General features: G+C 38.5%; 1 protein-coding gene across 3 annotated transcripts in view; it reads left to right on the top strand.

Annotated features, from left to right (window-relative positions):
- Positions 1-9,372, top strand: part of TDRP (testis development related protein) — a 28,801-nt gene extending 19,429 nt beyond the window's left edge. For 2 of the 3 annotated variants that reach the window (XM_074861665.1, XM_074861664.1), the window contains 2 exons: positions 3,782-3,885; positions 6,138-9,372. In XM_074861665.1, the coding sequence (XP_074717766.1) occupies positions 3,782-3,885; positions 6,138-6,483 (450 nt within the window). In that variant the 3' untranslated portion in view covers positions 6,484-9,372. Of the gene's footprint in view, positions 1-3,568; positions 3,674-3,781; positions 3,886-6,137 lie in introns of all 3 variants that reach the window. The other variant, XM_074861663.1, reaches the window with a different exon arrangement.
- The last annotated feature ends 5,731 nt before the right edge of the window (positions 9,373-15,103 follow it).

Raw genomic sequence — 15,103 nt, 5'->3', positions numbered from 1 at the left:
TGATGGTTCCCAGCATTTTTTGGCTTTGCAGCTGCTGTATGTCAAACTGATGGTTTCAGAGAATGGTGACTTCAGAATCTCCTTCCTGAGCTGTACCTGTTCCAGCTGCATTGGTGGTGGTACTTGTCTGTAGGTTAAAAGTCTTTAAATAACACTGGAAGGAAATACAGGAATGTAGCAGGCTGTTTTGAGGGATTTTTTTGTTAATATGTGACAGTTACATGACAGCTGTAGTCAGAAAGAAAGATTGGTGTCTTAAACAGTTCAGTAGTTAGAAAAAAAGCTTCTGGAAGTGCGAAATAAGTATTTGACCTCCTCCTTTGCTAAGGTTTATATTCTTAAGTATGGTACCACTGAAAAGACTGTCAAGAGTGAGCTGTTCACTCCTTTTCAGTTGAGTGAAAAGATGCTTCAGAAAATCAGCGCTGGTGCAGGCAGGTGTAGAAGAGGAGGCTTAAGCATGGTAGGCGGAGATTCTGGTTTTACTCTTGCACTTAGGGTGTTTCTTTCAGCCTAGTCCATTTAATAGCAGTAGGCTTTGTGCAGCAAGCTTTATCACATATTAGCAAAATATGGTCTATTTGGACGTTGGTGCTCTTATGTAGATTATCCTGGCAGTGTTTCCTTTGGAAATTGCAAATAAGTGGTGGAAGTATGTCTTAAAGGTTTAGTGTACATTTGCCCTAAGGACTAGTTGAGAGAAGAATAAATCGGAATCTGCTACATGGTTATTACCCTTGTATGTACCTACCAAATGCCATGTATCCATTGTGGAAGTACTTGTTTATGAAAATATTGAAGGAGTGGCACAATGTGTACATAGGTACTGATTTACATACAGGTAGGAAGAGTGCAGAGAATTTTAATCTGGAGACTTGCACACGCTATCTGCTTGACGTTGAATAGGACTTTGCTAATCATCATTCTCAAAGGTATCTGTAAATTAGAACTGGGCTTAATAAAATTAAATTTAAAAATACCTAAAGTTAAAAATATGCAAAACTTGTGGCTAGATATTAACAGGATTTTATTATGAAATTGTTTTGGGGTGGTGAGGTTTGTTGGGGTTTTTTTGGCTAGAGGATTGCTTGGGTATCCAAACCAATGCAGCAAAGGTTGTAGTTGTATCGGTGAAGTATGTGAGATGTTCTAGATCAAAAGAAGGTGTATGGGTAGGTATATTCTTTTTTACATTGAACGTGTGTGTATAAATGCTTATCTCCAAATAGTCTTTCATCAGTGCTGTTCTTTAAAGGCACATATAATTTAAGTTAAGCTAGTTCTCTGTATTGTTATCTGAAAACCAGTAACAAGGTGGTTTGTTGTTTTTTTTCCAATCTGCAGATTTATTATGTGGCTGTGGCTTAATGAAGCATCATTAGTGAAGAAAGGCAAGCATATATATATATATATATAAAAATTAGATCACTGAGGTATCTTTGGGTCTTTTTCCAGTTTAAAGGTGTATAGCATTAAGGCAGTAAGAGTTGTTACATGTTGCTTTTAGCTGTGGGTTTGGCTGTGGTAGCAAAGTTTCCTTCCCAAAAAGGCCTGAAATACTAGAGTTTGAGTAAGATAACAGAAGATGAAGGATTTTTTTAACATACGAAAAGCTAAGTGCTTTCTAGAGTTTCTCCCCTTCCCCCCCCGCCCTTTTTTTTTTTTCCTTTTTTCTTTCTTTAAACAGACTACTTCCTTCAGCAGCTAACTTCTTGGAGATTCTTCCTTTTTTTGAAAGTTTATTGTGGATGAAGTACTTTGCAGTGAGAGGAAGCCAAATTGGAGTAACAAATCCTCATGTTAAACTTGTTACACAATTTAACTGAGCAACAGAAACGGGTAACAGGATTAGGCCTTTATAGACTAAAATTGAGGTTTTAAACCATTATTTACACCACAGAAGCACTAAATATTAAGTACTACTTGCAGAGGCTGATAGTTTAAACACAAGGATTTTGTATAGCAAGGTATCTGTTTTAAGGTATCATTTGCAGCTTGTTTGGTTTTGTTTTATACTATTGATAGTACCAGTCTTCTGAGATGGGTATGGTGAGTCTGTCGCAGGGATACAAAATGGAAGTTAGCTGTCTACATATTTTTAACATAATTAAAAATAGAAAGCGTATGTTTAAATTAAACATGAGGGTTTGCTTATTATAATCTATACTCACTTTATTCGCATAGTGGAAAAAATATATATAGAAACCGTTGCTTTTCTTGTGAAGCCATGAGGAATGCTGTGGTTTATAGTAAGATTAGGCATGGGTTTAGGAAGAGGTGGGCAAAGCATTTGCGGAGGCCTGGGCTGTGGTGAACCTGGCTCTCATGTACCCAGTCTGTCCATGGCCCATGAGTGAGATCTGGAAATTGCTCTGGGCTTGCTCAGCCTTCCCTCTTCAGAGTTCTCCAGAACTTTGCCCAAAGCTGGATCCATGTTTGTATCTAACCAAAGTGAAAGTGAGTCTAGGTTAGACCTTCCTCCAGAAGTGGATCCTAAAATGGACCTGAGTCAGAGTAGCTGAGGGAAGGTGAATGAGAAGTGAAGGTGTAGGACGTAGTGAAATGGGAGAACAAAAGATGGAAATACTTCGTGGCTAATGTGCAATAATAAGGGTGCTGTTTTACTCCTGTAAATGGTAGAAGTTGTGGGTTTCTGAAAGGTGAGGAGATGGCATTACCAGTATTTTCCCTATGTTGTGTTTGGGCTCAATTTCTAGGTGATGTTTAACATGTTTTAAGGCCTACATGGACATAGCAATTATAAACTGTAATCAATTAAAATCTAAATGTCAAATTGATACTAATTGGCAACGATGAGTTCTACAGAAAGGATAAAACAGTATAATAGGTGATGAATTAGCCTTCACTTGTGTTAACTACAATTTTGGTTTGATTGTTTATTATATTTCGTAATGTATCATTGTATTTTTTAATGTAATCGAGTAACACTGTTAGACTGTCACTTTGCCATTCTTGCTAGACCCTGCGAGGAAGAACAGCAACTTTGTTACTATGTGCTTGGCACACGTGCATTTCTGTTAGTCCCTTACCATGCTATCAAAATAAAACCAGCCAATACCTTTTTTTTGTTTTTGCTTTGGGAGAGAAGAAATCAAACCTTTAATAATGTTGAAAAAATAATTTATTCTACATGTTTAATGGTCGCAGTAAATTTAAAGAGCACACTATAGTGCACCAGTGCCATGTGTTACATTTCACTGGTGAGCCAATACTCTTAGCCTTTTTGCTTGCAGGGCCAGAAGTAGGTTTTGATGAGTTAAAAATAGGAACAGTGAATGCAAAGCAGGTTAGATCTTAAGAGTTTCATAATTCAACTGGCTGTCCTGTCTGTTGTGGCCCCTTCTAGCAATGACTGTTCATTTAATTTCTGACTACTGAAGCCCCTTGAACTGTTTCCTAAGCTGACTGGACTCCCTTCTTACTGTGATACACTAAAATGGAGCCAGCAGCACCTGCCTGCAGAAGAGCATCCAGGCCCATTTGTACTCACTGACGTCACTTGCCAGCCTCTGCTAACTGGCAAGGTTTTGTACTCTTTGCTCAGCAGGAAAGAGCTCTTGCTGCAGGAACCCAACCTGCTCTTTTTCAAAAAGTGTCCATCCTCTGCAGGCTGATGGAGCTGCTGCACTCCCAGCTGCACAGCACACAAGAGGTAGGCCTTTTGTTGCCTATCAGCCACCCAGAGTCAGCACTGGCAGTCATACTCTGTGCTTGTAAGTCTGTAATTCACATTTATGAGGATGTTTACTTCTCTGCATAGGTTCAAGGTGCAAGTTTTCGGGGTTGGAAGGAAGTGACGTCTATGTTCAATAAAGATGATGAACAGCAATTGCTAGCAGGGTGCAAGTCTCCAAAATCCAAAGGGTAAGTAAAACCAGTTGGTCTATCTGCTATTAAAGTACACAAAAACTGGAATGGAAAATAGCTGTGCAAAGTAGTGATAGTAGACAGAGAAGCAGTAGTGTTCAACTCCTGGAAGTTAAATCACAGAGAAAGGTTTATGTGCATTTCAAACTTATGTATATGTTAAGCTTACAATGAATAAGGCATGCTGTATTAGGAAAGGACGGATATTGTTGATAACCTTTTTAGGTCTGTCTGGAAGAAAAGGGACTTTAGCTGCATAATATTTTTTTACTATAGAAAAGGAGTAAAGTTTTCTCAGTAAAAGGGTCATTCCCACCCTCCCCCTTTCCTCTTAGGGGATAATTATGGTTCAGTTTACAAATTCCTTTTTTTACATGTTTTACTTTCTCTTTTGATGTCTTGTCTACACCTAAAGAGGTTAAGTGGAGTACCTATATCAGGATCTGCAGATCTTCCCTGAGAGCTGAGGTGTTTACTCAGAATGGTTCTGCTGCCCAGACTGTTAGAGCTGTTTTCTGAAAACTGCTGTTTTCTCTGTCTCTTCCCAGGACAGACTATTTTGCTGTTACACGTATATGTAGGCTTTACCTACATGTGCTATCCAGCTACCTTGGTTACAAACAGGACGAAATGTGCCACGTATCAGTACAGCTGTTCCAGCCAAATATTAGCTTTGATAAGACTTGCTGTAGTATGTTTTGTGTCCAGTTTTCTTTGAAATATATGTATTTCAGTATGCAAATGTGTATGTGTGCAGGGTGAGTGCATGTGTGTGTATATATATATTTAAACAGCTTAGAATATAAATACATATATTTCCATTTCCATTTGAGCCTGTTCAATAAAATTTCCCAGAAGTTGCCAGCGACTGTCCCTGTACAATGTTGTGGGTGTTATTAAGATGCTAGGTTGCTTTAAGGATCCTTTGCAGTTGATGCTGAATATAAGAGTCAAGTAACCCAGTGAAGAGATCAGAAGTATGAAAATGGAGTTACCACAACTTTGGAAAGCTATTTTAATATTACTATGAAAACTGCCTGTATTTTAAGTTTGGGGGTATTTTCCTATAACTGTATACCACAATTTGTACTTTACTTTTAAAGAAAAATGCAACTCACGAAATATGAGAAGAGTGTTCGGAGTCTGTGACTGGCTTTAGCAAGATGAAAATTCTAAATAATCATACATTCAAAATTCAGTAAAGGAAAAGTAATTTTAAAGGTATTGGTTCAGTTGCTTCTATTTAAATATGATGGTGTCAAGCTTTCATTAATGGAAAAAAGCTTTTTTAATAGAAATACTTAAACTTCAACGGTGGCTTTATTTGTGACTAGGGAGTTTGTGTGCTACTAGGAGATAATGTTTTCAACTTGCTACTTAGCTCAGTGAACCCTGAAGCTTGTGTGTTTCACCACTGGTATTTGGCCTTTTCTGGTGGTTCGTTATTTGATTACATACATAACCCTGTATATAAACTTACCATAAACGTTTGACATTCTGTATTTTAAATACTCCACACTGCAAATATGAAAAATATAGGTTGAATGTTCTTAATGGGATAAGAAATATAATAGAGTAGCCTTTCAAATGTCTCTTTGAGAGAGAAATTACAACAGAGGTTGTCTTGTCTTGGTTTTGCTAGGGGAATTTTGGGGGTTCTTACCAGAAATACAGAACAGCTGTTTTCAAAATATTGTGCAGATCTTTATGAAAAAAATGCTGGTATCTTTGAAGTCCTAATACTGTGTACATCGTATACTTTAGGGTATAAGTTTTAACTGGAAAGGTGATAACAAGTATATGAAACTGAGAAACGTAGTGAGTGATCATTAAAGCTGTTGGTAGACAAAACATTTTCATATTTCTTCTACTATCCTACCTCTGGGTTTGTTTTCTGTGATTTTTTGGTTTAAGTCCTAAGTTGTTCTAAAATACTACATACATTTCCAAAGGCAATTCTAGTCATTCACTGGGGGTGGTGTGGGGAAATGTGTAAGTTCTTTAATAACAGGCAGTGGCCATACCTAGTCCACTTCTGATTTATCACTGCAAGATTCTACTGTGTTTAGGTTTACATGTGTACAAGGGTGTTTTTCCTGAAGTTGATAGTAATGGATGTGCTGTTGTAGGCTGACGACTAACTAGCATTCCTTACAATAAACATGATAAATTAAATGAATGTTTATTAGTAACTATTACATGCATTGTTAAATGAAGATGTTAATCACCTCATCATTGTTATTTTCTAGAACAAACCTAAAGCTAAAGGAAGAGATGAAGTCTGAAAAGAAGACAGGTTTTTGGGACAGTTTGGTGATAAAGCAGAATGTCCAGTCTAGGAAACCAGATGAGATTGAGGGATGGGAACCGCCGCAGATTACCGCTGCTGACTCTGCCAGTGATGCAGCAACTACTTTAAGTGACTATACAGCCTGGTCAGGCTGGGAAGATGAAACCAAAGGCTCCACAAAATATACAAACCTGGCCAGCTCAGGAAACAGTTCCAGGTGGAGTATCAAATCAGCTGGAAAGCTGGTTAGTATTAGACGTCAAAGCAAAGGTAACCTTACTGACAACTGGGAAGAACTAGAATGATATTGGTAAGGTGAAATACTTTATATATGAGAAGAGAAGGGTTCCATGATTTACTCGTATGTTTAAACCAAAATCAAATCTGCTCAATATTGCACCTTTATACAGTACTTTGTTTTATTCAGATTGTTACAAATTTTTGCTCACCTGATAGTAAATTTTCTTATTACATTGTTAAATAGCTATGTTTTCCACACTGAAAAAAAAGTAGAGAATCTATTTTGTGCCTATATTTCACATTCAGACTCTGCAGTATGTTGGATTGTTGGTTTTACCAAAAAAATGTAATTCCTTAGTGAATGTATACACTGGTTGTAAATTTGACTGCCTTATGTAGGAACTTCCACTAGCTTGAGGTCCATTTGTTGGTTTTTTTTTCTGGTATTTGAGGGCGATTCAAAATTTTAGTTTTGATGCTGTCCCATTTGAACTAAGAATACTCATCTGTTGCTTGCAGGGAGAATGCTTATACTTAGACTGTTTTCCAAATCTTCAGCCTCAGCGTATGCTTCAGCTTGTGCACCCAAGATGCTCACCTGTCACAATGTGCTATACTGTGTATGAAATGGGAAAATACTATTCTAATGTAATTCCTTCCATCACAGGATATATTCACCAATAGTCAGGTCAAATGGGTCTTCCAGAGGCTTGGTTTTTTTATATTGTACGTTGTTTGACAAAGCTAAGCTGTTCAGTTTTTAAGATGCATGTTATGCCAAAAATAAAAATGATTGAAAATTTGGAAAGCAGCAGTGAGTAGAGTATAAGAACATCTCGATATTCAGTATCTGTAGTCCTGAATCTAGGGATAAGTTGGCTCTTATGGAAGGGTATATGTTCTCATTTTTACAATAGCTGATCCTTGTTCTACAAACAACTTTTTTTGTTTTGTACTGTGTTGTTCCTCCCCCCCTGCCCCATAAGTAGTGATTGAATTATACTCTGGCATTTGCAGGGTAACTGAGTAACTGAGCCATTGCAAGTATGTGCATGCACACAACTTCTGAAGCATTTTTGTTATAAAGCTCCGTCTTATTAGCTACTGATATTTTAATTTTTTGGTAAAAGAAGGTGAAGTGTTTAATCTTGAGATTTGAGATGTATATAAGAATATACTAAAAGTGCCTCTTTCTAGCATATTGTCTCTCATTAGCAGTGCGGCTGATGTCAGATCCAAAGTTGGTTTCCATTTTGTTTATATAAATACTACTTTAACATTCATGGAAAAAAATCAAACCAAAAGTTTCGTAAGAAATGAACAGTAGGCCTTTTCTCTCCTGATTGTTAAACTGGTACAGCAGAACTGAAAACTTGTTGACTGCCTAGCAATATGGCCAGTACAGTCAGAAGATCAAGTTGTTATTTCAGAGATAATCAGCATTTTTACAAGAAAGCTTATACCTTTAGATAATGGATGTCTTGTAAACATGTTTTTGCAAGAAGCTTATGCTGATGAAAAGGGATGCATGCAATTTTCTTCTAAGCTTGTACTTTGTTTCTGTTACTGCCACATTACTCCTTTCTTAGCTCACTCTTTCTCCTCTCTCTTCCAATTCATGTATAGTTTTCTGACAGTTCTTGCACAGCTATTTTTTGGAGATTCCTGTTGAGATGAGCCTGGAGGGAAACTGTAGCAAAATGGTGTTGGTTTTGGTTTTTTTTCTGGTATTAATAGGATGTTAGAAGACATTGTTCTCAAGTTTATATAAACGAACACCAGTGTTTTGTGCTACAAAACAGGATCTTGTAACTGGCAAATATATTTGTAAAATTGGCATTTTATATATTAAAAAAAATACTAATAGAGGAGAAAGGGTTAGCATTTGTATCGCATCATTTAGTCTGTGAGTAAACTCTGTATTTGCCTCTGGCAAGTACGTATGCTGAGGTTAATTATAGGAAAGAATTAGTGTTCTTGGGTAAAGTATGCTGCATTTTATAGTTTATGGAATACCCTCTAAGGCATGAGCTAGTATTTAGTTTGGTTGTTGGTGCTGACCTGGAAGAACAGGAAAAGATCTGCTAGTAGCCCTCAATATTTTGCTCTCAAAGATGGGCAGAGAACTTTTAATTTCTCTCCTGAAGACACTATTTATACTGTGACCAGTAAAGGTTTTGCCTTGCACATTATACTGTCAAGTGCCTGTTTCTCACCTTGATGATGTGTTTGATGCACAGCTTAACCGCAACATTTTTCAATTTGTTTTTAAATGTATGATAAAGAATATGTTCATGAAGTTGAAGCCTATTACAAAACAAAATTGCATCCAAGTGGGAAATTGAGATATGTAAACTTACAGTTTAACTCTTAGTGATGAAGGTTTTGGTGTGTTTTTAAAGTGGTATTTCCTCAGAAATAACCATTCTAAGGATGAACATTATTAAATTTAATATAATTTATTGTTATGCTTTAATAATGTATTTGTCTTTTGAGAACTCACTGGTGTGAGCTTTTCTTCTCTTATGTTTATAAACTTGTCTGAATTTTCAGAATGGGGTCTTCTTTTCTTTTACCTTCTTTAGATGCTTAACTACATTATACATTTATGGGCTTAAGCTATACACAGCTCCATATGTGGAATAAGTGTAGAATATGTCCCTTAATATTTGTTTTGAAATTGCATTTCAGTCTATGTGAAATGGTTTAGAAGAAGGTAGCATTAAGATTGTATGATAAGATTGCACAAAATAAAATATAGTTTATATTGCTTTCTCGTAGCCAATCTGCATGATTGTTGGCGTGGTTTTAACGGGAATTAAAAGCTTCATGTGGCTGTAACTAGTCACTTAACTCTAAGCAAAGTTCCTTCTGAGTATTTTTATTTATTAGCATCATTTGCAAAAAGAAAAGTAGTATTTTCCATATGAATAAAGATTTAGTTTGAACTGAAATGCCTTATTCTTTGATATTTTTTGGTCCCGTTTTATTTGACATGTGAATTTGTTTCCATCTGCGTGGACGTTACTTGCATCATTGTAGAATACAGCCAAGAAAGTAATAGCTGTGTCTGTCCAAACTCAGTGAATCATGCCGTCTCAGAAGCTGCAGCATCCTAGATTTAAAGCATCACCCATTGCTTTCATAGTGGGAAGAATTCATTGGTTTTGACAAACTGCAAATATTTTGTTTTACTGGTATTTATTGGTTTAAACATTTTTTAAAAAAAATTTATTGGCTGTTACGAAAGCTTGGGCAGAGCAGCATTCTTTCCCTAAAGATTTCACCAGCTACATGTAAACTGGAGGACCAGGAATACTTTTGCATACACTGGCCCCATAACGAGGTGAGACCTGCACGTCCTGGACTGTGACAAAAGTGGGATGCAGCCGCTGTTACCGGTAGATCAGCAATAGAAGGCAGCGCATTGTCAGCTTCTCGTTCTTCCACTCCAGACTGCTGGCTTTGTTGTTGTCTAAAGAGACTTAGCAGGGAACATTTAGGCAAAACGTTTATCAGTGTGTGTGAACTAGCTGAAGCAGAAAATGTTATTCATACAAGTTAGATTCTTAGGGGAAAAAAGCCCCTATATCGAGATGCATCTGACTGTACCCAGGTGGGTCAGGAGCACATCTGGGCAGGTGAGATGGAGTGCAGGGCCCTGCCAAAGGACCCTGCCAGATTTTGAGCATAGCTGTTCCCACAGCCCAGCTGAATTTGGCCTGGCATCTGTCTCAAATTTCCAAAACTTTTTGAAATGCTTGTTAATGTATATGAATGTCAGATGACAAAACTGTAGGTCCTATCTCTGAAAAGAACATGAATTTTCATCTTGTTTAGCTGTTTCTTGCATATCAAAACTGTTCTTACTGATTTTTATTTTTTTTCCTGAGTGCCTGCTAGTTTGAGTCTGGGAAATAAAACCAGCAATATGAAGAAGAAGCAATTTCCTAAAAGGCTTAGTCACTGGTCATAGTATGTGTATCATTAGATGTCTGCCTGTCTCTCAAAAATTTCTTGTAGCATGTCTGTACCATACAAGACAGGGAATCAGACAAGATAGGCTAAGAACCCAGTTTAGAAATTGAAAGGAGAAAGTTGCATTTATTTTAAGTGCAACCAGCGTAATAGCAGAAAAAAATGCTTCTTCTGTACTTACAAAGTAAGTGAGTATGAAAACAAACAAAAAATAGGGATATAAATAATAGAAAATTATATGAAATATCTAATAGTAAACAAAGTGTAAGGAGAAGATTTTTTTTCATATGATATTTACCAAATTTTATCACTGGTACTGAATAAAGAAATACCTGCTCTGTATTTGGGAAGAAAATTTTCCTATTCTGTGTCCAGTATTTACTAAAAGATGCAAGAAACTATATTCTATTAAGTGACTATATTCTTTTCAAGTCCATAATAATCTGGTAAAAGCTTGTCTAGCACTTAAATTTTTGTGCTCTTGAGACCCAAATAACACTAGTGAAAGCTTAATAACATACTTTGAACTGTGAGTTTGCTATTGGGAAAGAAAAAGCATTACTCTCTGGAGAGAAAAATGCACAGTTGTATTTTGTAAGACTAGTTTGTCCACTACTGAAAATAATCGTGATATTTTGCTTTCTGGTTGCTCTAACCCCCTTGTACTGAGAAGACATAACTGAACAGTTGAGTTTTTTAATAATTTTTCAGAGAATTGGGTGGTTTAATTTTTTGAGGTTGTATAGTAAACCAGCTCAGATTTGATACAGAACCATTCCTTTAAGTTAGCAATGTCTTCTGGCCTGCCTTATCTTGTACCCCTTTCCTTGAAACCCCCAAATGTTGTTGTCTGGAGCATCTTATTTGTCCAGGAGTCTTGCGATTCTCCACAAGATTACGCTGCTGAATGCTCCTGGTATTGGAGGGATGGAGAAAATACTGTGGTGCATGTGTCTGTGCTGGAGAAAGGAAGGGAGACTCATGTATCCAGAGTCCAAGTACTGTATTTGGTTGTTTGTTTTCCTGCTAAAGCTTTCTTATGTGACAGATAATGAATATTAATTATTCTTTGCTTTGTTTTATTTTTGTACTTGTCCTCTAGTAGCTTTTTTTCGGGTCACATATGCGCAGACATCATCTCTGATTACATAAAGACCTAATCTTTGCTGTTTCTCTCGTGACAGACACCCACTTTTAGACAGACTTGCCTTCAGTTTAGTGCCTGTAAACAGTTTATCTTTTGAGCATTTGGACAGAAACTTGGCAACCAACAGGACAAATAAAGGAAAACAAGTCAAGCATCACTTCCCATTAGGAAGTAAACTATTGTTTGATAGGATGGAGCACAAGATTCCCAGAAGTCATACTACAGATACAGTAATGCTGCACATAGGGTTATTTTGAAAATTAGAGACTTAATGAAATATATACTTGCTCTTTTTTTCATTTTATAAACTGGCATATCTCCTGAAGTGCATTAACCTGTCTGCGTAGCGTGGGTGTCACGCTGCTGCTGCAAGAGAGCACGCGGGTGTTGAAGCAAACCGTTGTGGCCGGGGTGGATGGCCTGCGGGCCGCTTAACCCACGGTGAAAGATCTGAGCTCCTGACCTGTGCGGTGAGAACTGGCTGCACTGGGGACAAGGGGGAGGGTTTTGAGACAAGTGAAGGAGCAGATGTTCTGGCATTGAGGAGTGAAGCACAGTGTAAAGAGAAGAAGTCCAGAACATCTGAGAATGTTCCTGGGGGCGGGTGGTAGTATTAATATTTACTATTAGGCCAGGGGGTTAGCATTAGAGAACCAGAACTAACACATGGCTAGTCCTTTTCTAGTGTTCTTGGTTATCCTGTTCAAGAACAGGATTTTTGTCTGTGATGAGCAGTTGGAAAGCACGTCCCCTGTGCACTGGTACAAAATGAGGGGTTTGGATACCTTTACATTGGTGCACCGTAACTCACGGCAAGCACCTCTCCAGATCTATTCCATACTACCGTGCCTGTAAATCAGACTTAATTGATCAAAAATGTAGAAGGTGAGTGCAGGTGGCAGAAGACTGTACCTTTAAATGTAGGATTAGTAGAAGGCATATGGTCATCTTGCAGCAAGAACTTTGGTGGTGGGATTAAAGCACTGAAGTTTTTGCTGAACTAAACAGCTCCATCCAGTATTCTGCTTCTTCAAATACTGTACTTTCAGCCTCTTCCCCTTCTCTGCTCTCTTACCAGATTCCTCAGATCTCTGAGAGTTTCCTGATCTCTTCCCTGAGATCCCTGATGATTCTCCTTAAGTGTCAGGGTATTTTTTTTTTCCCTCTGAGTGGATGAATTATCTGATAGAGGTTAATTTTTACTTTTTTATTCTGTTTTGTTGCCTCTAAGCCTGTGAATCTGGAAATTTATGAAGAATCACTTGGAATTTGCCTGTTTGGAATGCATGAGACGGTGGTTTGAGTGCTCTGCACCTGACTTCCACCTTCTGCCCCAGACACGCTGTTTTGAGCAATCAGAAGCTGCACGAAGGGTCCTCACAGACTTACTGGTGGGGCCAGATTCTCAAAAGTATGTGTGTGCGAGCCTTGGCAGAAGTGCCTGAGGTGGCACTGAAGTGCCTGGAGTCTCTTCCTGTGGCTACGATGCATGTACCTGCAATGGGTTGAGGGCCTCACACAGCCTCTATCAGGGCAGAGGCTTGTTCGCAGGCCTGCTGGGAGTGCACCAGCTGCTGGCGTTTTGGGTTGGGGTGCTCTCCACCCCACTTGTTAAAGTTGTTGCATTTAATGTAAGGTGGCTAACTAGGGAGTGGAGCGACACCATCCTGGTTAGTGGTGGTCTCACTTTTGACCAGTGACTGTTTAAACACAGTCCTGCTTCAGTGTAAGAAGAGGGGAAGGGTTGCAGATGAAGGCACAGGATCAGGCCATGCACTGTGCAGCTGAATAAGGAAAAACAGTTACAGGCTGGGGCATGCTACTGCCAGAGCTGTTGCATTATAGTCAAGCATATCTAGTTTTAGTGACTTATGAAAATACTGCCAAAGTATTCCTTTTATAAATAAGCCAAGTTTTAAAGGGAGGGGACTACAGGTTTACAGCTTTAAAAGTCTTCAGTAGGAAAAAGTCTAAAAGTAACTGCTGTGTCTGAGAGAATAAGGGAACTGAAACATGGGGGAGAGGTGCTCCAAACATGCAGAACTTTGTTCCATAATCCGAGCATTGTGTGGGAATGACAACTGACTTCAGCAAATTAATTATTCTTCCATTATTATTTTGTTATGAATACCATAGAAAAACAGTATTCAAGTGGAAAGAACATATAAAAATTAAATAAATTTAGAATTAAGTGGCGGGTGTTTGTGTATTTCTTGCAAATTGTTAGAAAGGCTTTCAGCTGAAGGCACGATGACTAAGAACCCATAAAGTGCAACAGATATAAAGCTGAACATGTTTTATTCATGTTTGTAGAAGAATGTACACATAAACAACCTGTGGGAAGTAAGTGTTACCGGCAAGTCTGAAAGGCAGTGGGACAGGTCTGTGTTGTACAGCCCATGGGAATCAAGAGAAAAGAAACCCAGCTTTAGTGGCACTCTCACCTCTGCCATGTTCTGAATCCACTTATCTGTCATGACCTTGGGTACAGACATTACAAGCTCCTAGTGAACTTTGTGGGAGCTGGGAATTATGTTCCAGTGTCTTTCAAGGGGTTGGACCTCAGCCTTCCAGCTGAAAGCACAGAAACAGTGCAAATGAATAGCATAATTAGCTGATACTTCAATATTCTGAACTGTAATTTGTTTCCAAACATTTGATAGTTTGCTTTATTTAATGTTGGTATCTTTGTATTGAATTGCCAACTTTAATTGGATATTAAGGGTCTAGCCTTCCTCTGACACCCAGCATATGGCAGGAAAAAATTCCTCTTCATCAGGACCAGTTACTGGGAAAACAGGAGGTCGGACTGTCCTCCCCTCCCCTAGCGACAGGTGCTGGGGTGTGTGCGCTCGGTCATGCGAGGCCACAGAGCTAGGCAGCTGCTGCCTGCGCTTGGCCGTGATGCTTTTCACCCTTTTTTCTTACGTGAGTACCTGAACATCTAGCCCCATGATTAAATATTGACTGAGGGCTAGAGAAAATTAATTATTATATGGGAGCGGAGTAGGTTCAGCTGAAAAGACTGAGGAAGAAGGGTTCCATGAAAATTATCCCTAGAAATAATAATTTCTCATTATGGTTGGATCAGCAACTTGAACTGACTGGCTGACTCTGCAACTGCATCAATGCCTGCCACAGCACAGGGGTGAGGAGGGTGAATGTGACATGGGACACAACACAGTCTCAAATGTAGCTGTCAGGACAGAGAGTCCCCAGAATTCGTGTTGCAACTGTGATGTTTTGGAGTGAAATGGGACCTCTCAAGAGGTGAGCTCTCCTCAGCTTTTCAAAGTAGGAGTGCAGGTGACAAGCTCCCAGATGATTCATCCAGCCTTGACCTTGCTGGAGGTAAGTCTCATTCTCTCTCTCTGGTCAAAAGTTAAGCACCTGAGGGAATTTTCACTATGCTGCTGGACTGAGTGTCCTGCTTCTCTCTGGCCATTGCAGGTGACTTCTTAGGCACTTTCCCCATGTCTTCTTAAGAAGCTGTGAAGTACTTGGTTTGTTAAATTTGGCTTATGGGACTTCTAACTATCAGATGTTAAAGTATCTATAAC

Source organism: Strix uralensis, chromosome 3, assembly GCF_047716275.1.
Source record: "Strix uralensis isolate ZFMK-TIS-50842 chromosome 3, bStrUra1, whole genome shotgun sequence".
NCBI lineage: Eukaryota > Metazoa > Chordata > Aves > Strigiformes > Strigidae > Strix > Strix uralensis.
Note: the sequence above shows the minus strand (reverse complement) of the source record. Positions and strands in the feature narration are given on the sequence as shown.